Genomic DNA, 25,000 nt, shown 5'->3' with positions numbered 1-25,000 from the left:
TCCCTGGCAGGTGATCCTGTCTATAGAGGAGGGTTACCGTCTTCCTGTCCCCATGGACTGTCCTGGGGTTCCACATTACAGGTGACCCTGTCTATAGAGGAGGGTTACCGTCTTCCTGTCCCCATGGACTGTCCTGGGGTTCTACATTACAGGTGATCCTGTCTATAGAGGAGGGTTACCGTCTTCCTGTCCCCATGGACTGTCCTGGGGTTCTACATTACAGGTGATCCTGTCTATAGAGGAGGGTTACCGTCTTCCTGTCCCCATGGACTGTCCTGGGGTTCTACATTACAGGTGATCCTGTCTATAGAGGAGGGTTACCGTCTCTCTGTCCCCATGGACTGTCCTGGGGTTCTACATTACAGGTGATCCTGTCTATAGAGGAGGGTTACCGTCTCTCTGTCCCCATGGACTGTCCTGTGGTTCCACATTACAGGTGATCCTGTCTATAGAGGAGGGTTACCGTCTCTCTGTCCCCATGGACTGTCCTGGGGTTCTACATTACAGGTGATCCTGTCTATAGAGGAGGGTTACCGTCTTCCTGTCCCCATGGACTGTCCTGGGGTTCTACATTACAGGTGATCCTGTCTATAGAGGAGGGTTACCGTCTCTCTGTCCCCATGGACTGTCCTGGGGTTCTACATTACAGGTGATCCTGTCTATAGAGGAGGGTTACCGTCTTCCTGTCCCCATGGACTGTCCTGGGGTTCTACATTACAGGTGATCCTGTCTATAGAGGAGGGTTACCGTCTTCCTGTCCCCATGGACTGTCCTGGGGTTCTACATTACAGGTGATCCTGTCTATAGAGGAGGGTTACCGTCTCTCTCTCCCCATGGACTGTCCTGGGGTTCTACATTACAGGTGATCCTGTCTATAGAGGAGGGTTACCGTCTTCCTGTCCCCATGGACTGTCCTGGGGTTCTACATTACAGGTGATCCTGTCTATAGAGGAGGGTTACCGTCTCTCTGTCCCCATGGACTGTCCTGGGGTTCTACATTACAGGTGATCCTGTCTATAGAGGAGGGTTACCGTCTTCCTGTCCCCATGGACTGTCCTGGGGTTCTACATTACAGGTGATCCTGTCTATAGAGGAGGGTTACCGTCTTCCTGTCCCCATGGACTGTCCTGGGGTTCTACATTACAGGTGATCCTGTCTATAGAGGAGGGTTACCGTCTTCCTGTCCCCATGGACTGTCCTGGGGTTCTACATTACAGGTGATCCTGTCTATAGAGGAGGGTTACCGTCTTCCTGTCCCCATGGACTGTCCTGGGGTTCTACATTACAGGTGATCCTGTCTATAGAGGAGGGTTACCGTCTTCCTGTCCCCATGGACTGTCCTGGGGTTCTACATTACAGGTGACCCTGTCTATAGAGGAGGGTTACCGTCTCTCTGTCCCCATGGACTGTCCTGGGGTTCTACATTACAGGTGATCCTGTCTATAGAGGAGGGTTACCGTCTTCCTGTCCCCATGGACTGTCCTGGGGTTCTACATTACAGGTGATCCTGTCTATAGAGGAGGGTTACCGTCTTCCTGTCCCCATGGACTGTCCTGGGGTTCTACATTACAGGTGATCCTGTCTATAGAGGAGGGTTACCGTCTCTCTGTCCCCATGGACTGTCCTGGGGTTCTACATTACAGGTGATCCTGTCTATAGAGGAGGGTTACCGTCTCTCTGTCCCCATGGACTGTCCTGGGGTTCTACATTACAGGTGATCCTGTCTATAGAGGAGGGTTACCGTCTTCCTGTCCCCATGGACTGTCCTGGGGTTCTACATTACAGGTGATCCTGTCTATAGAGGAGGGTTACCGTCTCTCTGTCCCCATGGACTGTCCTGGGGTTCTACATTACAGGTGATCCTGTCTATAGAGGAGGGTTACCGTCTCTCTGTCCCCATGGACTGTCCTGGGGTTCTACATTACAGGTGATCCTGTCTATAGAGGAGGGTTACCGTCTCTCTGTCCCCATGGACTGTCCTGGGGTTCTACATTACAGGTGATCCTGTCTATAGAGGAGGGTTACCGTCTCTCTGTCCCCATGGACTGTCCTGGGGTTCTACATTACAGGTGATCCTGTCTATAGAGGAGGGTTACCATCTCTCTGTCCCCATGGACTGTCCTGGGGTTCTACATTACAGGTGATCCTGTCTATAGAGGAGGGTTACCGTCTCTCTGTCCCCATGGACTGTCCTGGGGTTCTACATTACAGGTGATCCTGTCTATAGAGGAGGGTTACTGTCCCCATGGACTGTCCTGGGGTTCTACATTACAGGTGATCCTGTCTATAGAGGAGGGTTACCGTCTCTCTGTCCCCATGGACTGTCCTGGGGTTCTACATTACAGGTGATCCTGTCTATAGAGGAGGGTTACCGTCTTCCTGTCCCCATGGACTGTCCTGGGGTTCTACATTACAGGTGATCCTGTCTATAGAGGAGGGTTACCGTCTCTCTGTCCCCATGGACTGTCCTGGGGTTCTACATTACAGGTGATCCTGTCTATAGAGGAGGGTTACCGTCTCTCTGTCCCCATGGACTGTCCTGGGGTTCTACATTACAGGTGATCCTGTCTATAGAGGAGGGTTACCGTCTTCCTGTCCCCATGGACTGTCCTGGGGTTCTACATTACAGGTGATCCTGTCTATAGAGGAGGGTTACCGTCTTCCTGTCCCCATGGACTGTCCTGGGGTTCTACATTACAGGTGATCCTGTCTATAGAGGAGGGTTACCGTCTCTCTGTCCCCATGGACTGTCCTGGGGTTCTACATTACAGGTGATCCTGTCTATAGAGGAGGGTTACCGTCTCTCTGTCCCCATGGACTGTCCTGGGGTTCTACATTACAGGTGATCCTGTCTATAGAGGAGGGTTACCGTCTCTCTGTCCCCATGGACTGTCCTGGGGTTCTACATTACAGGTGATCCTGTCTATAGAGGAGGGTTACCGTCTTCCTGTCCCCATGGACTGTCCTGGGGTTCTACATTACAGGTGACCCTGTCTATAGAGGAGGGTTACCGTCTCTCTGTCCCCATGGACTGTCCTGGGGTTCTACATTACAGGTGACCCTGTCTATAGAGGAGGGTTACCGTCTCTCTGTCCCCATGGACTGTCCTGGGGTTCTACATTACAGGTGATCCTGTCTATAGAGGAGGGTTACCGTCTTCCTGTCCCCATGGACTGTCCTGGGGTTCTACATTACAGGTGATCCTGTCTATAGAGGAGGGTTACCGTCTTCCTGTCCCCATGGACTGTCCTGTGGTTCTACATTACAGGTGATCCTGTCTATAGAGGAGGGTTACCGTCTCTCTGTCCCCATGGACTGTCCTGGGGTTCTACATTACAGGTGATCCTGTCTATAGAGGAGGGTTACCGTCTTCCTGTCCCCATGGACTGTCCTGGGGTTCTACATTACAGGTGATCCTGTCTATAGAGGAGGGTTACCGTCTCTCTGTCCCCATGGACTGTCCTGGGGTTCTACATTACAGGTGATCCTGTCTATAGAGGAGGGTTACCGTCTTCCTGTCCCCATGGACTGTCCTGGGGTTCTACATTACAGGTGATCCTGTCTATAGAGGAGGGTTACCGTCTCTCTGTCCCCATGGACTGTCCTGGGGTTCTACATTACAGGTGATCCTGTCTATAGAGGAGGGTTACCGTCTCTCTGTCCCCATGGACTGTCCTGGGGTTCTACATTACAGGTGATCCTGTCTATAGAGGAGGGTTACCGTCTTCCTGTCCCCATGGACTGTCCTGGGGTTCTACATTACAGGTGATCCTGTCTATAGAGGAGGGTTACCGTCTTCCTGTCCCCATGGACTGTCCTGGGGTTCTACATTACAGGTGATCCTGTCTATAGAGGAGGGTTACCGTCTTCCTGTCCCCATGGACTGTCCTGGGGTTCTACATTACAGGTGATCCTGTCTATAGAGGAGGGTTACCGTCTCTCTGTCCCCATGGACTGTCCTGGGGTTCTACATTACAGGTGATCCTGTCTATAGAGGAGGGTTACCGTCTTCCTGTCCCCATGGACTGTCCTGGGGTTCTACATTACAGGTGATCCTGTCTATAGAGGAGGGTTACCGTCTCTCTGTCCCCATGGACTGTCCTGGGGTTCTACATTACAGGTGATCCTGTCTATAGAGGAGGGTTACCGTCTTCCTGTCCCCATGGACTGTCCTGGGGTTCCACATTACAGGTGATCCTGTCTATAGAGGAGGGTTACCGTCTCTCTGTCCCCATGGACTGTCCTGGGGTTCTACATTACAGGTGATCCTGTCTATAGAGGAGGGTTACCGTCTCTCTGTCCCCATGGACTGTCCTGGGGTTCTACATTACAGGTGATCCTGTCTATAGAGGAGGGTTACCGTCTTCCTGTCCCCATGGACTGTCCTGGGGTTCTACATTACAGGTGATCCTGTCTATAGAGGAGGGTTACCGTCTTCCTGTCCCCATGGACTGTCCTGGGGTTCTACATTACAGGTGATCCTGTCTATAGAGGAGGGTTACCGTCTTCCTGTCCCCATGGACTGTCCTGGGGTTCTACATTACAGGTGATCCTGTCTATAGAGGAGGGTTACCGTCTCTCTGTCCCCATGGACTGTCCTGGGGTTCCACATTACAGGTGACCCTGTCTATAGAGGAGGGTTACCGTCTTCCTGTCCCCATGGACTGTCCTGGGGTTCTACATTACAGGTGATCCTGTCTATAGAGGAGGGTTACCGTCTTCCTGTCCCCATGGACTGTCCTGGGGTTCTACATTACAGGTGATCCTGTCTATAGAGGAGGGTTACCGTCTCTCTGTCCCCATGGACTGTCCTGGGGTTCTACATTACAGGTGATCCTGTCTATAGAGGAGGGTTACCGTCTCTCTGTCCCCATGGACTGTCCTGGGGTTCTACATTACAGGTGATCCTGTCTATAGAGGAGGGTTACCGTCTCTCTGTCCCCATGGACTGTCCTGGGGTTCCACATTACAGGTGATCCTGTCTATAGAGGAGGGTTACCGTCTCTCTGTCCCCATGGACTGTCCTGGGGTTCTACATTACAGGTGATCCTGTCTATAGAGGAGGGTTACCGTCTTCCTGTCCCCATGGACTGTCCTGGGGTTCTACATTACAGGTGATCCTGTCTATAGAGGAGGGTTACCGTCTCTCTGTCCCCATGGACTGTCCTGGGGTTCCACATTACAGGTGATCCTGTCTATAGAGGAGGGTTACCGTCTCTCTGTCCCCATGGACTGTCCTGGGGTTCCACATTACAGGTGATCCTGTCTATAGAGGAGGGTTACCGTCTTCCTGTCCCCATGGACTGTCCTGGGGTTCTACATTACAGGTGATCCTGTCTATAGAGGAGGGTTACCGTCTCTCTGTCCCCATGGACTGTCCTGGGGTTCTACATTACAGGTGACCCTGTCTATAGAGGAGGGTTACCGTCTTCCTGTCCCCATGGACTGTCCTGGGGTTCTACATTACAGGTGATCCTGTCTATAGAGGAGGGTTACCGTCTTCCTGTCCCCATGGACTGTCCTGGGGTTCTACATTACAGGTGATCCTGTCTATAGAGGAGGGTTACCGTCTTCCTGTCCCCATGGACTGTCCTGGGGTTCTACATTACAGGTGATCCTGTCTATAGAGGAGGGTTACCGTCTCTCTGTCCCCATGGACTGTCCTGGGGTTCTACATTACAGGTGATCCTGTCTATAGAGGAGGGTTACCGTCTCTCTGTCCCCATGGACTGTCCTGGGGTTCTACATTACAGGTGATCCTGTCTATAGAGGAGGGTTACCGTCTCTCTGTCCCCATGGACTGTCCTGGGGTTCTACATTACAGGTGATCCTGTCTATAGAGGAGGGTTACCGTCTCTCTGTCCCCATGGACTGTCCTGGGGTTCTACATTACAGGTGATCCTGTCTATAGAGGAGGGTTACCGTCTTCCTGTCCCCATGGACTGTCCTGGGGTTCTACATTACAGGTGATCCTGTCTATAGAGGAGGGTTACCGTCTCTCTGTCCCCATGGACTGTCCTGGGGTTCTACATTACAGGTGATCCTGTCTATAGAGGAGGGTTACCGTCTCTCTGTCCCCATGGACTGTCCTGGGGTTCTACATTACAGGTGATCCTGTCTATAGAGGAGGGTTACCGTCTTCCTGTCCCCATGGACTGTCCTGGGGTTCTACATTACAGGTGACCCTGTCTATAGAGGAGGGTTACCGTCTCTCTGTCCCCATGGACTGTCCTGGGGTTCTACATTACAGGTGATCCTGTCTATAGAGGAGGGTTACCGTCTTCCTGTCCCCATGGACTGTCCTGGGGTTCTACATTACAGGTGATCCTGTCTATAGAGGAGGGTTACCGTCTCTCTGTCCCCATGGACTGTCCTGGGGTTCTACATTACAGGTGATCCTGTCTATAGAGGAGGGTTACCGTCTTCCTGTCCCCATGGACTGTCCTGGGGTTCTACATTACAGGTGATCCTGTCTATAGAGGAGGGTTACCGTCTTCCTGTCCCCATGGACTGTCCTGTGGTTCTGCACCAGTTGATGCTCCACTGCTGGCAGAAGGAGAGAGGGCAGAGACCTCACTTCAACAGCCTGGTCTCCTTCCTGGATAAGCTCATCAGGAACCCCACTAGTCTACTGACACTGGTGGACAACAGGTAACCCCTGACCCCTAACATATTACCCTTACTTTGACCCTAACCTCTGATCCTAATACCTGACCCTAACCTCTGACCCTTACCCCTAACCCTTGAACCTAATATCTGATCCTAACCCCTGACCCTAACCCCTGCCACTAACCTCTGACCCTAACCCTTACCTCTGACTCTGACCCTAACCTCTGACCTTAAACTATGAGCCTAAACCCTGACCCCTAACTTCTGACCCTAACCCTGATCCCTGACCCTAACCTCTGACCCTGACCGCTGACCCTAACCCTTACCCCTGACCCCTGACCTTAAGCCCTGATCCTAAACCCTGAGCCTAAACCCTGACCTTAACCTCTGACCCTGACCCTAACCCCTGACCCTGTCCTCTGACCCTAACCCTGATCCCTGACCCTAATCTCTGACCCTAACCCTGGACCCTGACCCTAACCTCTGACCCTGATCCCTGACCCTAACCTCTGACCCTGACCCCTAACCCTAAGCCCAGTAGTCAGCTATCACTAGTGGACCATGTACACAGATAAGAACAACCAATCAACCAATCCATAGAAAACATCCAGGGGTTAGGGTCAGAGGTCAACCTCCCATCTACATTTGAGTTTTGATGGACAAAAAAGTGCCATTGTATTGTATCTACTGAAGGAATGTTAACGGTTAACAGTTAATCGGTTAGCTGCCGGAAATACATTTGAGCGCTTGTGTATGCTATTTATCACACAGAATACAGTACATAGTCTAGTTAGAGGAGCAGAATACAGTACATAGTCTAGTTAGAGGAGCAGAATACAATACATAGTCTAGTTAGAGGAGCAGAATACAGTACATAGTCTAGTTAGAGGAGCAGAATACAGTACATAGTCTAGATAGAGGAGCAGAATACAGTACATAGTCTAGTTAGAGGAGCAGAATACAGTACATAGTCTAGATAGAGGAGCAGAATACAGTACATAGTCTAGATAGAGGAGTAGAATACAGTACATAGTCTAGTTAGAGGAGGAGCAGAATACAGTACATAGTCTAGTTAGAGGAGTAGAATACAGTACATAGTCTAGTTAGAGGAGGAGTAGAATACAGTACATAGTCTAGATAGAGGAGTAGAATACAGTACATAGTCTAGATAGAGGAGCAGAATACAGTACATAGTCTAGTAGAGGAGTAGAATACAGTACATAGTCTAGTTAGAGGAGGAGCAGAATACAGTACATAGTCTAGATAGAGGAGGAGTAGAATACAGTGCATAGTCTAGTTAGAGGAGGAGCAGAATACAGTACATAGTCTAGTTAGAGGAGCAGAATACAGTACATAGTCTAGTTAGAGGAGCAGAATACAGTACATAGTCTAGTTAGAGGAGCAGAATACAGTACATAGTCTAGATAGAGGAGTAGAATACAGTACATAGTCTAGATAGAGGAGCAGAATACAGTACATAGTCTAGTTAGAGGAGCAGAATACAGTACATAGTCTAGACAGAGGAGCAGAATACAGTACATAGTCTAGATAGAGGAGTAGAATACAGTACATAGTCTAGTTAGAGGAGGAGCAGAATACAGTACATAGTCTAGTTAGAGGAGTAGAATACAGTACATAGTCTAGTTAGAGGAGGAGTAGAATACAGTACATAGTCTAGATAGAGGAGTAGAATACAGTACATAGTCTAGATAGAGGAGCAGAATACAGTACATAGTCTAGTAGAGGAGTAGAATACAGTACATAGTCTAGTTAGAGGAGGAGCAGAATACAGTACATAGTCTAGATAGAGGAGGAGCAGAATACAGTACATAGTCTAGTTAGAGGAGGAGCAGAATACAGTACATAGTCTAGTTAGAGGAGCAGAATACAGTACATAGTCTAGTTAGAGGAGCAGAATACAGTACATAGTCTAGTTAGAGGAGCAGAATACAGTACATAGTCTAGTTAGAGGAGCAGAATACAGTACATAGTCGAGTTAGAGGAGCAGAATACAGTACATAGTCTAGATAGAGGAGCAGAATACAGTACATAGTCTAGTTAGAGGAGCAGAATACAGTACATAGTCTAGACAGAGGAGCAGAATACAGTACATAGTCTAGATAGAGGAGTAGAATACAGTACATAGTCTAGTTAGAGGAGGAGCAGAATACAGTACATAGTCTAGTTAGAGGAGTAGAATACAGTACATAGTCTAGTTAGAGGAGGAGTAGAATACAGTACATAGTCTAGATAGAGGAGTAGAATACAGTACATAGTCTAGATAGAGGAGCAGAATACAGTACATAGTCTAGTAGAGGAGTAGAATACAGTACACAGTCTAGTTAGAGGAGGAGCAGAATACAGTACATAGTCTAGATAGAGGAGGAGTAGAATACAGTACATAGTCTAGTTAGAGGAGGAGAATACAGTACATAGTCTAGTTAGAGGAGCAGAATACAGTACATAGTCTAGATAGAGGAGTAGAATACAGTACATAGTCTAGATAGAGGAGTAGAATACAGTACATAGTCTAGATAGAGGAGCAGAATACAGTACATAGTCTAGTTAGAGGAGGAGCAGAATACAGTACATAGTCTAGATAGAGGAGCAGAATACAGTACATAGTCTAGTTAGAGGAGCAGAATACAGTACATAGTCTAGACAGAGGAGCAGAATACAGTACATAGTCTAGATAGAGGAGTAGAATACAGTACATAGTCTAGTTAGAGGAGGAGCAGAATACAGTACATAGTCTAGTTAGAGGAGTAGAATACAGTACATAGTCTAGTTAGAGGAGGAGTAGAATACAGTACATAGTCTAGATAGAGGAGTAGAATACAGTACATAGTCTAGATAGAGGAGCAGAATACAGTACATAGTCTAGTAGAGGAGTAGAATACAGTACATAGTCTAGTTAGAGGAGGAGCAGAATACAGTACATAGTCTAGATAGAGGAGGAGCAGAATACAGTACATAGTCTAGTTAGAGGAGGAGCAGAATACAGTACATAGTCTAGTTAGAGGAGCAGAATACAGTACATAGTCTAGTTAGAGGAGCAGAATACAGTACATAGTCTAGTTAGAGGAGCAGAATACAGTACATAGTCTAGTTAGAGGAGCAGAATACAGTACATAGTCTAGTTAGAGGAGCAGAATACAGTACATAGTCTAGATAGAGGAGCAGAATACAGTACATAGTCTAGTTAGAGGAGCAGAATACAGTACATAGTCTAGACAGAGGAGCAGAATACAGTACATAGTCTAGATAGAGGAGTAGAATACAGTACATAGTCTAGTTAGAGGAGGAGCAGAATACAGTACATAGTCTAGTTAGAGGAGTAGAATACAGTACATAGTCTAGTTAGAGGAGGAGTAGAATACAGTACATAGTCTAGATAGAGGAGTAGAATACAGTACATAGTCTAGATAGAGGAGCAGAATACAGTACATAGTCTAGTAGAGGAGTAGAATACAGTACACAGTCTAGTTAGAGGAGGAGCAGAATACAGTACATAGTCTAGATAGAGGAGGAGTAGAATACAGTACATAGTCTAGTTAGAGGAGGAGAATACAGTACATAGTCTAGATAGAGGAGCAGAATACAGTACATAGTCTAGATAGAGGAGTAGAATACAGTACATAGTCTAGATAGAGGAGTAGAATACAGTACATAGTCTAGATAGAGGAGCAGAATACAGTACATAGTCTAGTAGAGGAGTAGAATACAGTACATAGTCTAGATAGAGGAGCAGAATACAGTACATAGTCTAGTTAGAGGAGGAGCAGAATACAGTACATAGTCTAGATAGAGGGCAGAATATCCTGTCAGACAGCACCAGAGCAATGTGCTCTGTGCCCAGTCATTGTGCCCAGTCATTGGTCGGCCCAGTCATTGGTTGGCCCAGTCATTGGTCGGCCCAGTCATTGTGCCCAGTCATTGGTCGGCCCAGGCATTGGTCGGCCCAGTCATTGGTCGGCCCAGTCATTGGTCGGCCCAGTCATTGGTCGGCCCAGTCATTGGTCGGCCCAGTCATTGATCGGCCCAGTCATTGGTCAGCCCAGTCATTGGTCGGCCCAGTCATTGGTCGGCCCAGTCACTGTTCAACAAATAACCATTCTAAATTCAATATCAAGTTAAAAAGAGCCACTATTTTTTATTTCTCAATCTCTACTCGGAATTAAAGCTTGATTCCCATTCGTGTTCAGAGGCTATAATGGGATCTTGAGGTAGTATAATTGTTTGAAACCTTGAAACATTTAACTTCAGTTCAATTAATAAGGCATGTCTAGCCTCGAGGTAGCCTGGCCAATATCCATCCGTAGAAACGTAGAGGCAGTTATTATATAAAGACTTCCTCATGGTATTATTTCTCACCAGCATTTCACATCAACTTTCTTTCATTGTCCAGAAGCCAAAGGCACAGTCCTGGTCATGTTATCAACCCATCCTGGTCATATTATCAACCCATCCTGGTTATATTATCAACCCATCCTGGTTATATTATCAACCCATCCTGGTTATATTATCAACCCATCCTGGTTATAGTATCAACCCATCGTGGTCATATTATCAACCCATCCTGGTCATATTATCGTCCCATATTATCAACCCATATTATCAACCCATCCTGGTCATATTATCAACCCATCCTGGTTATATTATCAACCCATCCTGGTTATATTATCAACCCATCCTGGTTTTAGTATCAACCCATCCTGGTTATATTATCAACCCATCCTGGTTATAGTATCAACCCATCGTGGTCATATTATCAACCCATCCTGGTCATATTATCGTCCCATATTATCAACCCATATTATCAACCCATCGTGGTCATATTATCAACCCATCCTGGTTATATTATCAACCCATATTATCAACCCATATTATCAACCCATCCTGTATATATTATCAACCCATATTATCAACCCATCCTGGTCATATTATCACCCATCGTGGTCATATTATCAACCCATCCTGGTTATATTATCAACCCATATTATCAACCCATATTATCAACCCATCCTGTATATATTATCAACCCATATTATCAACCCATCCTGGTCATATTATCACCCATCGTGGTCATATTATCAACCCATCCTGTATATATTATCAACCCATATTATCAACCCATCCTGGTCATATTATCACCCATCGTGGTCATATTATCAACCCATCCTGGTTATATTATCAACCCATATTATCAACCCATATTATCAACCCATCCTGTATATATTATCAACCCATATTATCAACCCATATTATCAACCCATCCTGGTCATATTATCAACCCATATTATCAACCCATCCTGGTCATATTATCAACCCATCCTGGTCATATTATCAACCCATCCTGGTCATATTATTAACCCATCCTGGTCATATTATCAACCCATCCTGGTCATATTATCAACCCATCCTGGTCATATTATCAACCCATCCTGGTCATATTATCAACCCATCCTGGTCATGTTATCAACCCATCCTGGTCATGTTATCAACCCATCCTGGTCATGTTATCAACCCATCCTGGTCATGTTATCAACCCATCCTGGTCATATCATCAACCCATCCTGGTTACATTATCAACCCATCCTGGTCATATTATCAACCCATCCTGGTCATATTATCAACCCATCCTGGTCATGTTATCAACCCATCCTGGTCATATTATCAACCCATCCTGGTCATATTATCAACCCATATTATTAACCCATCCTGGTCATATTAACATCCCATCCTGGTCATATTATCAACCCATCCTGGTCATATTATCAACCCATCCTGGTCATGTTATCAACCCATCCTGGTCATATCATCAACCCACCCTGGTTACATTATCAACCCATCCTGGTCATATTATCAACCCATCCTGGTCATATTATCAACCCATCCTGGTCATATTATCAACCCATCCTGGTCATATTATCAACCCATCCTGGTCATGTTATCAACCCATCCTGGTCATATCATCAACCCACCCTGGTTACATTATCAACCCATCCTGGTCATATTATCAACCCATCCCGGTCATATTATCAACCCATCCTGGTCATATTATCAACCCATCCTGGTCATATTATCAACCCATCCTGGTCATATTATCAACCCATCCTGGTCATATTATCAACCCATCCTGGTTATATTATCAACCCATTTTATTAACCCATCCTGGTCATATTATCAACCCATCCTGGTCATGTTATCAACCCATCCTGGTCATATTATCAACCCATATTATCAACCCATCCTGGTTATATTATCAACCCATATTATCAACCCATCCTGGTCATATTATCAACCCATATTATCCACCCATCCTGGTCATATTATGCACCCATCCTGGTCATATTATCAACCCATCCTGGTCATATTATCAACCCATCCTGGTTATATTATCAACCCATATTATCAACCCATCCTGGTCATATTATCAACCCATCCTGGTCATATTATCAACCCATCCTGGTCATATCATCAACCCATCCTGGTCATATTATCAACCCATCCTGGTCATATTATCAACCCATCCTGGTCATATCATCAACCCATCCTGGTCATATTATCAACCCATCCTGGTCATATTATCAACCCATATTATCAACCCATCCTGGTCATATTATCAACCCATATTATCAACCCATCCTGGTCATATTATCAACCCATCCTGGTCATATCATCAACCCATCCTGGTCATATTATCAACCCATCCTTGTCATATTATCAACCCATATTATCAACCCATCCTGGTCATATTATCAACCCATATTATCAACCCATCCTGGTCATATTATCAACCCATCCTGGTCCTGTTATCAGCCCATATTATCAACCCATCCTGGTCATATTATCAACCCATCCTGGTCATATTATCAACCCATATTATCAACCCATCCTGGTTATATTATCAACCCATATTATCAACCCATATTATCAACCCATCCTGTATATATTATCAACCCATATTATCAACCCATATTATCAACCCATCCTGGTCATATTATCAACCCATATTATCAACCCATCCTGGTCATATTATCAACCCATCCTGGTCATATTATCAACCCATCCTGGTCATATTATTAACCCATCCTGGTCATATTATCAACCCATCCTGGTCATATTATCAACCCATCCTGGTCATATTATCAACCCATCCTGGTCATATTATCAACCCATCCTGGTCATGTTATCAACCCATCCTGGTCATGTTATCAACCCATCCTGGTCATGTTATCAACCCATCCTGGTCATGTTATCAACCCATCCTGGTCATATCATCAACCCATCCTGGTTACATTATCAACCCATCCTGGTCATATTATCAACCCATCCTGGTCATATTATCAACCCATCCTGGTCATGTTATCAACCCATCCTGGTCATATTATCAACCCATCCTGGTCATATTATCAACCCATATTATTAACCCATCCTGGTCATATTAACATCCCATCCTGGTCATATTATCAACCCATCCTGGTCATATTATCAACCCATCCTGGTCATGTTATCAACCCATCCTGGTCATATCATCAACCCACCCTGGTTACATTATCAACCCATCCTGGTCATATTATCAACCCATCCTGGTCATATTATCAACCCATCCTGGTCATATTATCAACCCATCCTGGTCATATTATCAACCCATCCTGGTCATGTTATCAACCCATCCTGGTCATATCATCAACCCACCCTGGTTACATTATCAACCCATCCTGGTCATATTATCAACCCATCCTGGTCATATTATCAACCCATCCTGGTCATATTATCAACCCATCCTGGTCATATTATCAACCCATCCTGGTCATATTATCAACCCATCCTGGTCATATTATCAACCCATCCTGGTTATATTATCAACCCATATTATTAACCCATCCTGGTCATATTATCAACCCATCCTGGTCATGTTATCAACCCATCCTGGTCATATTATCAACCCATATTATCAACCCATCCTGGTTATATTATCAACCCATATTATCAACCCATCCTGGTCATATTATCAACCCATATTATCCACCCATCCTGGTCATATTATGCACCCATCCTGGTCATATTATCAACCCATCCTGGTCATATTATCAACCCATCCTGGTTATATTATCAACCCATATTATCAACCCATCCTGGTCATATTATCAACCCATCCTGGTCATATTATCAACCCATCCTGGTCATATCATCAACCCATCCTGGTCATATTATCAACCCATCCTGGTCATATTATCAACCCATCCTGGTCATATCATCAACCCATCCTGGTCATATTATCAACCCATCCTGGTCATATTATCAACCCATATTATCAACCCATCCTGGTCATATTATCAACCCATATTATCAACCCATCCTGGTCATATTATCAACCCATCCTGGTCATATCATCAACCCATCCTGGTCATATTATCAACCCATCCTTGTCATATTATCAACCCATATTATCAACCCATCCTGGTCATATTATCAACCCATATTATCAACCCATCCTGGTCATATTATCAACCCATCCTGGTCCTGTTATCAGCCCATATTATCAACCCATCCTGGTCATATTATCAACCCATCCTGGTCATATTATCAACCCATATTATCAACCCATCCTGGTCATATTAACAACCCATCCTGGTCCTGTTATCAACCCATCCTGGTTATATTATCAACCCATCCTGGTCATATTATCAACCCATATTATCAACCCATCCTGGTCATATTAACAACCCATCCTGGTCCTGTTATCAACCCATCCTGGTCATATTATCAACCCATCCTGGTCATATTATCAACCCATACTATCAACCCATTATATCAACCCATCCTGGTTATACTATCAACCCATCCTGGTCATATTATCAACCCATCCTGGTCATATTATCAACCCATCCTGGTCATATTATCAACCCATCCTGGTCATATTATCAACCCATCCTGGTCATGTTATCAACCCATCCTGGTCATATTATCAACCCATATTATCAACCCATCCTGGTTATAGTATCAACCCATCCTGGTCATATTATCAACCCATCCTGGTCATATTATCAACCCATCCTGGTCATATTATCAACCCATCCTGGTCCTGTTATCAACCCATATTATCAACCCATCCTGGTCATATTATCAACCCATCCTGGTCATATTATCAACCCATCCTGGTCCTGTTATCAACCCATATTATCAACCCATCCTGGTCATATTATCAACCCATCCTGGTCCTGTTATCAACCCATATTATCAACCCATCCTGGTCATATTATCAACCCATCCTGGTCATATTATCAACCCATCCTGGTCCTGTTATCAACCCATATTATCAGCCCATCCTGGTCATATTATCAGCCCATCCTGGTCATATTATCAACCCATCCTGGTCATATTATCAGCCCATCCTGGTCCTGTTATCAGCCCATCCTGGTCATATTATCAACCCATATTATCAACCCATCCTGGTCATATTATCAACCCATCCTGGTCCTGTTATCAACCCATCCTGGTCCTGTTATCAGCCCATCCTGGTCCTGTTATCAACCCATCCTGGTCCTGTTATCAGCCCATCCTGGTCCTGTTATCAGCCCATCCTGGTCCTGTTATCAGCCCATCCTGGTCCTGTTATCAGCCCATCCTGGTCCTGTTATCAGCCCATCCTGGTCCTGTTATCAGCCCATCCTGGTCCTGTTATCAGCCCATCCTGGTCCTGTTATCAGCCCATCCTGGTCCTGTTATCAGCCCATCCTGGTCCTGTTATCAGCCCATCCTGGTCATATCATCAACCCATCCTGGTCCTGTTATCAGCCCATCCTGGTCATATTATCAACCCATATTATCAACCCATCCTGGTCATATTATCAACCCATCCTGGTCATATTATCAACCCATCCTGGTCCTGTTATCAGCCCATCCTGGTCCTGTTATCAACCCATCCTGGTCATATTATCATCCCATCCTGGTCCTGTTATCAGCCCATCCTGGTCCTGTTATCAGCCCATCCTGGTCCTGTTATCAGCCCATCCTGGTCCTGTTATCAGCCCATCCTGGTCATATCATCAACCCATCCTGGTCCTGTTATCAGCCCATCCTGGTCATATTATCAACCCATATTATCAACCCATCCTGGTTATAGTATCAGCCCATCCTGGTCATATTATCAACTCATCCTGGTCCTGTTATCAACCCATCCTGGTCATATTATCAACCCATCCTGGTCATATTATCAGCCCATCCTGGTCCTGTTATCAGCCCATCCTGGTCCTGTTATCAGCCCATAGTCTTTTGACTGTTAGACCAGATACTCGGTATTGTTTCATGTTTCCATGTTTCCAAGTTCTTAGTAAAACATGGTTGTTCAGTCTGTAGTATTTCTGTTATTCACTTAATCTTACTGTTTGGGAAAAATGTATTGACCGGTTAACAAGGGTCCGTTAGTTGGCATTGTCCCTAATCTATTTTATGGGTAGGACAGTCCAGGTCCCATTGTCCTCACATTGCTTCTTCATGCATCGTGTTGTTGTTAGGGGGAAACGGGTTGACAAGCTCCCCTTGACTTGTAGAAGATAATGCGGCTCGAAGGACTATGTTTGAGAGTTGACTCTCCACCGAGCCCATTTCCCATTCGTGATTTATTGTTTATCGTTTTTAATTATTATTATTTGTGTATTTGTTTGCCATTTTTGCTGCCCTATTAGCAGCTAGTAACCTAAGCATTTGGCTGGCCTATTAGCAGCTAGTAACCTAGCATTTGGCTGGCCTATTAGCAGCTAGTAACCTAGCATTTGGCTGGCCTATTAGCAGCTAGTAACCTAAGCATTTGACTGGCCTATTAGCAGCTAGTAACCTAAGCATTTGGCTGGCCTATTAGCAGCTAGTAACCTAAGCATTTGGCTGGCCTATTAGCAGCTAGTAACCTAAGCATTTGGCTTTTCTATTAGCAGCTAGTAACCTAAGCATTTGGCTGGCCTATTAGCAGCTAGTAACCTAAGCATTTGGCATTGCTATTAGCAGCTAGTAACCTAAGCATTTGGCATTGCTATTAGCAGCTAGTAACCTAAGCATTTGGCTTTTCTATTAGCAGCTAGTAACCTAAGCATTTGGCTTTTCTATTAGCAGCTAGTAACCTAAGCATTTGGCTTTTCTATTAGCAGCTAGTAACCTAAGCATTTGGCATTGCTATTAGCAGCTAGTAACCTAAGCATTTGGCTTTTCTATTAGCAGCTAGTAACCTAAGCATTTGGCTTTTCTATTAGCAGCTAGTAACCTAAGCATTTGGCTGGCCTATTAGCAGCTAGTAACCTAAGCATTTGGCATTGCTATTAGCAGCTAGTAACCTAAGCATTTGGCATTGCTATTAGCAGCTAGTAACCTAAGCATTTGGCTTTTCTATTAGCAGCTAGTAACCTAAGCATTTGGCTTTTCTATTAGCAGCTAGTAACCTAAGCATTTGGCTTTTCTATTAGCAGCTAGTAACCTAAGCATTTGGCATTGCTATTAGCAGCTAGTAACCTAAGCATTTGGCTTTTCTATTAGCAGCTAGTAACCTAAGCATTTGGCTTTTCTATTAGCAGCTAGTAACCTAAGCATTTTGGCTTTTCTATTAGCAGCTAGTAACCTAAGCATTTGGCTTTTCTATTAGCAGCTAGTAACCTAAGCATTTGGCTGTCCTATTAGCAGCTAGTAACCTAAGCATTTGACTGGCCTATTAGCAGCTAGTAATCTAAGCATTTGGCTGGCCTATTAACAGCTAGTAACCTTAGCATTTGGCTGGCCTATTAGCAGCTAGTAACTTAAGCATTTGGCTGGCCTATTAGCAGCTAGTAACCTAAGCATTTGGCACCACCAGCTCAGTCTCTCATATCTCCCATTTCTCTCCCTCTCTGTATCAACTCAGCTAGTAACCTAAGCATTTGGCTGGCCTGTTAGCAGCTAGTAACACAAGTGTTTGGCTCCTCCAGCTCAGTCTCTCATATCTCCCATTTCTCTTCCTCTCTGTATCGACTCAGTTTTCCAGAATCACTGGAGGACGTGCCGGACTACCCTCTGTTCATCTCCATCGGCGATTGGCTGGACTCCATCAAGATGAGCCAATACAAGAAGCAGTTCCTGGCAGCAGGGTTCACCACCCTGGACTCTGTCTCCACCATGAGTATAGAGTGAGTGGATCAGGAGAGAACGGCTGCTTCCCAAATAGCAGCCTATTCCCTGTATTCTGACCAGAGATTATTTATTTAATTCAATACGACTTCAATCTACTGTGTATTATTGAGTTCATCTTATTTATTTATTTTAATTGTATTTTTTAGCATACAAAGCACCTGCATGCATACAAACTAACCTCACCAACATCCACAACATCACCCTGCCCAGACCCTCACCAATATCCACAACATCACCCTGCCCAGACCCTCACCAACATCACTCTGTCCAGACCCTCACCAAAATCCACAACATCACCCTGCCCAGACCCTCACCATAATCACCCTGCCCAGACCCTCACCAACATCACCCTGCCCAGACCCTCACCAATATCCACAACATCACCCTGCCCAGACCCTCACCAACATCCACAACATCACCCTGCCCAGACCCTCACCATCATCACCCTGCCCAGACCCTCAACAACATCACCCTGCCCAGACCCTCACTAACATCCACAACATCACCCTGCCCAGACCCTCACCAACATCACTCTGTCCAGACCCTCACCAAAATCCACAACATCACCCTGCCCAGACCCTCACCAACATCACTCTGTTCAGACCCTCACCAAAATCCAAAACATCACCCTGCCCAGACCCTCACCATAATCACCCTGCCCAGACCCTCACCAACATCACCCTGCCCAGACCCTCACCAACATCACCCTGCCCAGACCCTCACCAACATCACCCTGCCCAGACCCTCACAAACATCCACATCACCTTGCCCAGACCCTCACCATCATCCACAACATCACCCTGCCCAGACCCTCACCAACATCACCCTGCCCAGACCCTCACCAACATCACCCTGCCCAGACCCTCACCAACATCACCCTGCCCAGACCCTCACCAACATCACCCTGCCCAGACCCTCACAAACATCCACATCACCTTGCCCAGACCCTCACCATCATCCACAACATCACCCTGCCCAGACCCTCACCAACATCACCCTGCCCAGACCCTCACAAACATCCACATCACCTTGCCCAGACCCTCACCATCATCCACAACATCACCCTGCCCAGACCCTCACCAACATCCACATCACCCTGCCCAGACCCTCACCAACATCACCTTGCCCAGACCCTCACCAACATCCACAACATCACCCTGCCCAGACCCTCACCAACATCACCTTGCCCAGACCCTCACCAACATCACCCTGCCCAGACCCTCACCAACATCACCCTGCCCAGACCCTCACCAACATCACCTTGCCCAGACCCTCACCAACATCACCCTGCCCAGACCCTCACCAACATCACCCTGTCCAGACCCTCACCAACATCACCCTGCCCAGACCCTCACAAACATCCACATCACCTTGCCCAGACCCTCACCATCATCCACAACATCACCCTGCCCAGACCCTCACCAACATCCACAACATCACCCTGCCCAGACCCTCAACAATATCACCTTGCCCAGACCCTCACCAACATCATCCTGCCCAGACCCTCACCAACATCACCTTGCCCAGACCCTCACCAACATCACCCTGCCCAGACCCTCACTAACATCACCCTGCCCAGACCCTCAACAACATCGCCCTGCCCAGACTCTCACCAACATCCACATCACCCTGCTCAGACCCTCACCATAATCACCCTGCCCAGACCCTCACCATCATCACCCTGCCCAGACCCTCACCAACATCACCCTGCCCAGACCCTCACCAACATCGCCCTGCCCAGACTCTCACCAACATCCACATCACCCTGCTCAGACCCTCACCAACATCCACATCACCCTGCCCAGACCCTCACCAACATCCACAACATCACCCTGCCCAGCCCCTCACCATCCTCTCTAAACAGTTAACCTAACTCATATAGAGTCTGTATCTCCTCTACACAGTTAACCTAACTCATATAGAGTCTGTATCTCCTCTAAACAGTTAACCTAACTCATATAGTGTCTGTATCTCCTCTAAACAGTGAACCTAACTCATATAGAGTCTGTATCCTCTCTAAACAGTTAACCTAACTCATATAGAGGCTGTATCCTCTCTAAACAGTTAAGTTAACCTAACTCATATAGTGTCTGTATCTCCTCTAAACAGTTAACCTAACTCATATAGAGTCTGTATCTCCTCTAAACAGTTAACCTAACTCATATAGTGTCTGTATCTCCTCTAAACAGTGAACCTAACTCATATAGAGTCTGTATCCTCTCTAAACAGTTAACCTAACTCATATAGAGGCTGTATCCTCTCTAAACAGTTAAGTTAACCTAACTCATATAGTGTCTGTATCCTCTCTAAACAGTTAACCTAACTCATATAGAGGCTGTATCCTCTCTAAACAGTTAAGTTAACCTAACTCATATAGAGTCTGTATCCTCTCTAAACAGTTAACCTAACTCATATAAAGGCTGTATCCTCTCTAAACAGTTAAGTTAACTTAACTCATATAGAGTCTGTATCCTTTCTAAACAGTTAGCCTAACTCATATAGAGTCTGTATCTCATCTAAACAGTTAAGTTAACCTAACTCATATAGTGTCTGTATCCTCTCTAAACAGTTAACCTAACTCATATAGAGTCTGTATCTCCTCTAAACAGTGAACCTAACTCATATAGAGTCTGTATCTCCTCTAAACAGTGAACCTAACTCATATAGAGTCTGTATCCTCTCTAAACAGTTAACCTAACTCATATAGAGGCTGTATCCTCTCTAAACAGTTAAGTTAACCTAACTCATATAGTGTCTGTATCTCCTCTAAACAGTTAACCTAACTCATATAGAGTCTGTATCTCCTCTAAACAGTTAACCTAACTCATATAGTGTCTGTATCTCCTCTAAACAGTGAACCTAACTCATATAGAGTCTGTATCCTCTCTAAACAGTTAACCTAACTCATATAGAGGCTGTATCCTCTCTAAACAGTTAAGTTAACCTAACTCATATAGTGTCTGTATCCTCTCTAAACAGTTAACCTAACTCATATAGAGGCTGTATCCTCTCTAAACAGTTAACCTAACTCATATAGAGGCTGTATCCTCTCTAAACAGTTAAGTTAACCTAACTCATATAGTGTCTGTATCCTCTCTAAACAGTTAACCTAACTCATATAGAGGCTGTATCCTCTCTAAACAGTTAAGTTAACCTAACTCATATAGAGTCTGTATCCTCTCTAAACAGTTAACCTAACTCATATAAAGGCTGTATCCTCTCTAAACAGTTAAGTTAACTTAACTCATATAGAGTCTGTATCCTTTCTAAACAGTTAGCCTAACTCATATAGAGTCTGTATCTCATCTAAACAGTTAAGTTAACCTAACTCATATAGTGTCTGTATCCTCTCTAAACAGTTAACCTAACTCATATAGAGTCTGTATCTCCTCTAAACAGTGAACCTAACTCATATAGAGTCTGTATCTCCTCTAAACAGTGAACCTAACTCATATAGAGTCTGTATCTCTAAACAGTGAACCTAACTCATATAGTATCTGTATCCTCTCTAAACTGTTAACCTAACTCATATAGAGTCTGTATCTCCTCTAAACAGTTAACCTAACTCATATAGAGGCTGTATCCTCTCTAAACAGTTAAGTTAACCTAACTCATATAGAGTCTGTATCTCCTCTAAACAGTTAACCTAACTCATATAGAGTCTGTATCTCCTCTAAACAGTGAACCTAACTCATATAGAGTCTGTATCTCCTCTAAACAGTGAACCTAACTCATATAGAGTCTGTATCTCTAAACAGTGAACCTAACTCATATAGTATCTGTATCCTCTCTAAACTGTTAACCTAACTCATATAGAGTCTGTATCTCCTCTAAACAGTTAACCTAACTCATATAGAGGCTGTATCCTCTCTAAACAGTTAAGTTAACCTAACTCATATAGAGTCTGTATCTCCTCTAAACAGTTAACCTAACTCATATAGAGTCTGTATCCTTTCTAAACAGTTAACCTAACTCATATAGAGTCTGTATCTCCTCTAAACAGTTAACCTAACTCATATAGAGTCTGTATCCTTTCTAAACAGTTAACCTAACTCATATAGTGTCTGTATCTCCTCTAAACAGTGAACCTAACTCATATAGAGTCTGTATCTCCTCTAAACAGTGAACCTAACTCATATAGAGTCTGTATCTCCTCTAAACAGTGAACCTAACTCATATAGAGTCTGTATCTCCCCTAAACAGTTAACCTAACTCATATAGAGTCTGTATCTCCCCTAAACAGTTAACCTAACTCATATAGAGTCTGTATCCTCTCTAAACAGTTAACCTAACTCATATAGAGTCTGTATCTCCTCTAAACAGTTAACCTAACTCATATAGAGTCTGTATCTCGTCTAAACAGTTAACCTAACTCATATAGAGTCTGTATCCTCTCTAAACAGTTAACCTAACTCATATAGAGTCTGTATCTCCTCTAAACAGTTAACCTAACTCATATAGAGTCTGTATCCTCTCTAAACAGTTAACCTAACTCATATAGAGTCTGTATTTCCTCTAAACAGTTAACCTAACTCATATAGAGTCTGTATCTCCTCTAAACAGTTAACTTAACTCATATAGAGTCTGTATCTCCTCTAAACAGTGAACCTAACTCATATAGAGTCTGTATCCTCTCTAAACAGTTAACCTAACTCATATAGAGTCTGTATCCTCTCTAAACAGTGAACCTAACTCATATAGAGTCTGTATCCTATCTAAACAGTTAACCTAACTCATATAGAGTCTGTATCTCGTCTAAACAGTTAACCTAACTCATATAGAGTCTGTATCTCCTCTAAACAGTGAACCTAACTCATATAGAGTCTGTCTCTCCTCTAAACAGTGAACCTAACTCATATAGTGTCTGTATCTCCTCTAAACAGTGAACCTAACTCATATAGTGTCTGTATCTCTTGTCCTCAGGGACATCAGGCGTATCGGTGTGTCTCTGATTGGCCACCAGAGGAGGATAGTGAGCAGCATTCAGAGTCTCCGTCTACAGTTCCTCACCGTCCAACACAACGGCTTCCACATCTAAACCAACCCCCAAAACGCTAGGACTGCACAGACAGGCCTGGGTGTGTTCATTCGGCACCGAACGGAAAAGAAAACAAACTGAAACAGAGAGCGATTAGCTGAACTCGTCCAATTAGAAACGCTTGTTTCTAAAATTCTAGATGTTCTCTCGGCGGACTGGTGAACTGTTCCCCGTGTGGACTACAGTGGTTTACCAAGGAGGCTTCTGTCCCTGATCCAGAAGACTTGAGATGGAGGTCGTTTCAGCCCACGTCCTGAACAGCACCCTTTTCCCTTCATGGTGCACTGTTTAGGACAGACACGTGCAGTACGAAGCACATGGAGAGGCAAGTGCACTGATGGGTCTTCCTCTAATCAGGTGGACGGAGACGGGCTGAAACAGGACACTCCGTTTAGAGACCACTACTTTTGACAAACAAAATGGGATGATTAAATGTGTCTTATTTATTACAGATGTTTTGTTTCCTTGTTCATTTATCAAGCAGCAGATTGTGACCAATAGGAATAGAAAGGACAATGTGGAGGAGATTCTGACCAATAGGAAGAGAAAGGACAATGTGGAGGAGATTCTGACCAATAGGAAGAGAAAGGACAATGTGGAGGAGATTCTGACCAATAGGAAGAGAAAGGACAATGTGGAGGAGATTTTGACCAATAGGAAGAGAAAGGACAATGTGGAGGAGATTCTGACCAATAGGAAGAGAAAGGACAATGTGGAGGAGATTCTGACCAATAGGAAGAGAAAGGACAATGTGGAGGAGATTTTGACCAATAGGAAGAGAAAGGACAATGTGGAGGAGATTCTGACCAATAGGAAGAGAAAGAACAATGTGAAGGAGATTCTGAACCAACTGGAAGAGAAAGGACAATGTGGAGGAGATTTTGACCAATAGGAAGAGAAAGGACAATGTGGAGGAGATTCTGACCAATAGGAAGAGAAAGGACAATGCAGAGGAGATTCTGGCCAATAGGAAGAGAAAGGACAATGTGGAGGAGATTTTGGAGCAAAGAGAAGACAAATGAATGTCATCTGATTTTACAAATGTATAATCCATCATCAACCAGAATATGTGAAATATTTGTGGAAAAGTCATGTTCTGTGAAAAAGCCTTGTTCAGTTTGATAAGACATCCTAGTTCAGTTTGATTAGACATCCTAGTTCAGTTTGATTAGACATCCTTGTTCAGTTTGATTA

General features: G+C 44.8%; 1 protein-coding gene across 1 annotated transcript in view; it reads left to right on the top strand.

Annotated features, from left to right (window-relative positions):
- Positions 1-24,994, top strand: part of LOC135537440 (ephrin type-A receptor 6-like) — a 247,500-nt gene extending 222,506 nt beyond the window's left edge. Inside the window, exons 18-20 of the mRNA XM_064963605.1 lie at positions 6,464-6,651; positions 18,615-18,764; positions 23,692-24,994. Of these exons, the coding sequence (XP_064819677.1) occupies positions 6,464-6,651; positions 18,615-18,764; positions 23,692-23,806 (453 nt within the window). The 3' untranslated portion in view covers positions 23,807-24,994. The remainder of the gene's footprint in view (positions 1-6,463; positions 6,652-18,614; positions 18,765-23,691) is intronic.
- The last annotated feature ends 6 nt before the right edge of the window (positions 24,995-25,000 follow it).

The sequence above is a fragment of the Oncorhynchus masou genome, unplaced genomic scaffold (assembly GCF_036934945.1).
Source record: "Oncorhynchus masou masou isolate Uvic2021 unplaced genomic scaffold, UVic_Omas_1.1 unplaced_scaffold_779, whole genome shotgun sequence".
NCBI lineage: Eukaryota > Metazoa > Chordata > Actinopteri > Salmoniformes > Salmonidae > Oncorhynchus > Oncorhynchus masou.
The sequence above is the reverse complement of the archived record's forward strand: the minus strand, read 5'-3'. Positions and strand labels throughout refer to the sequence as shown.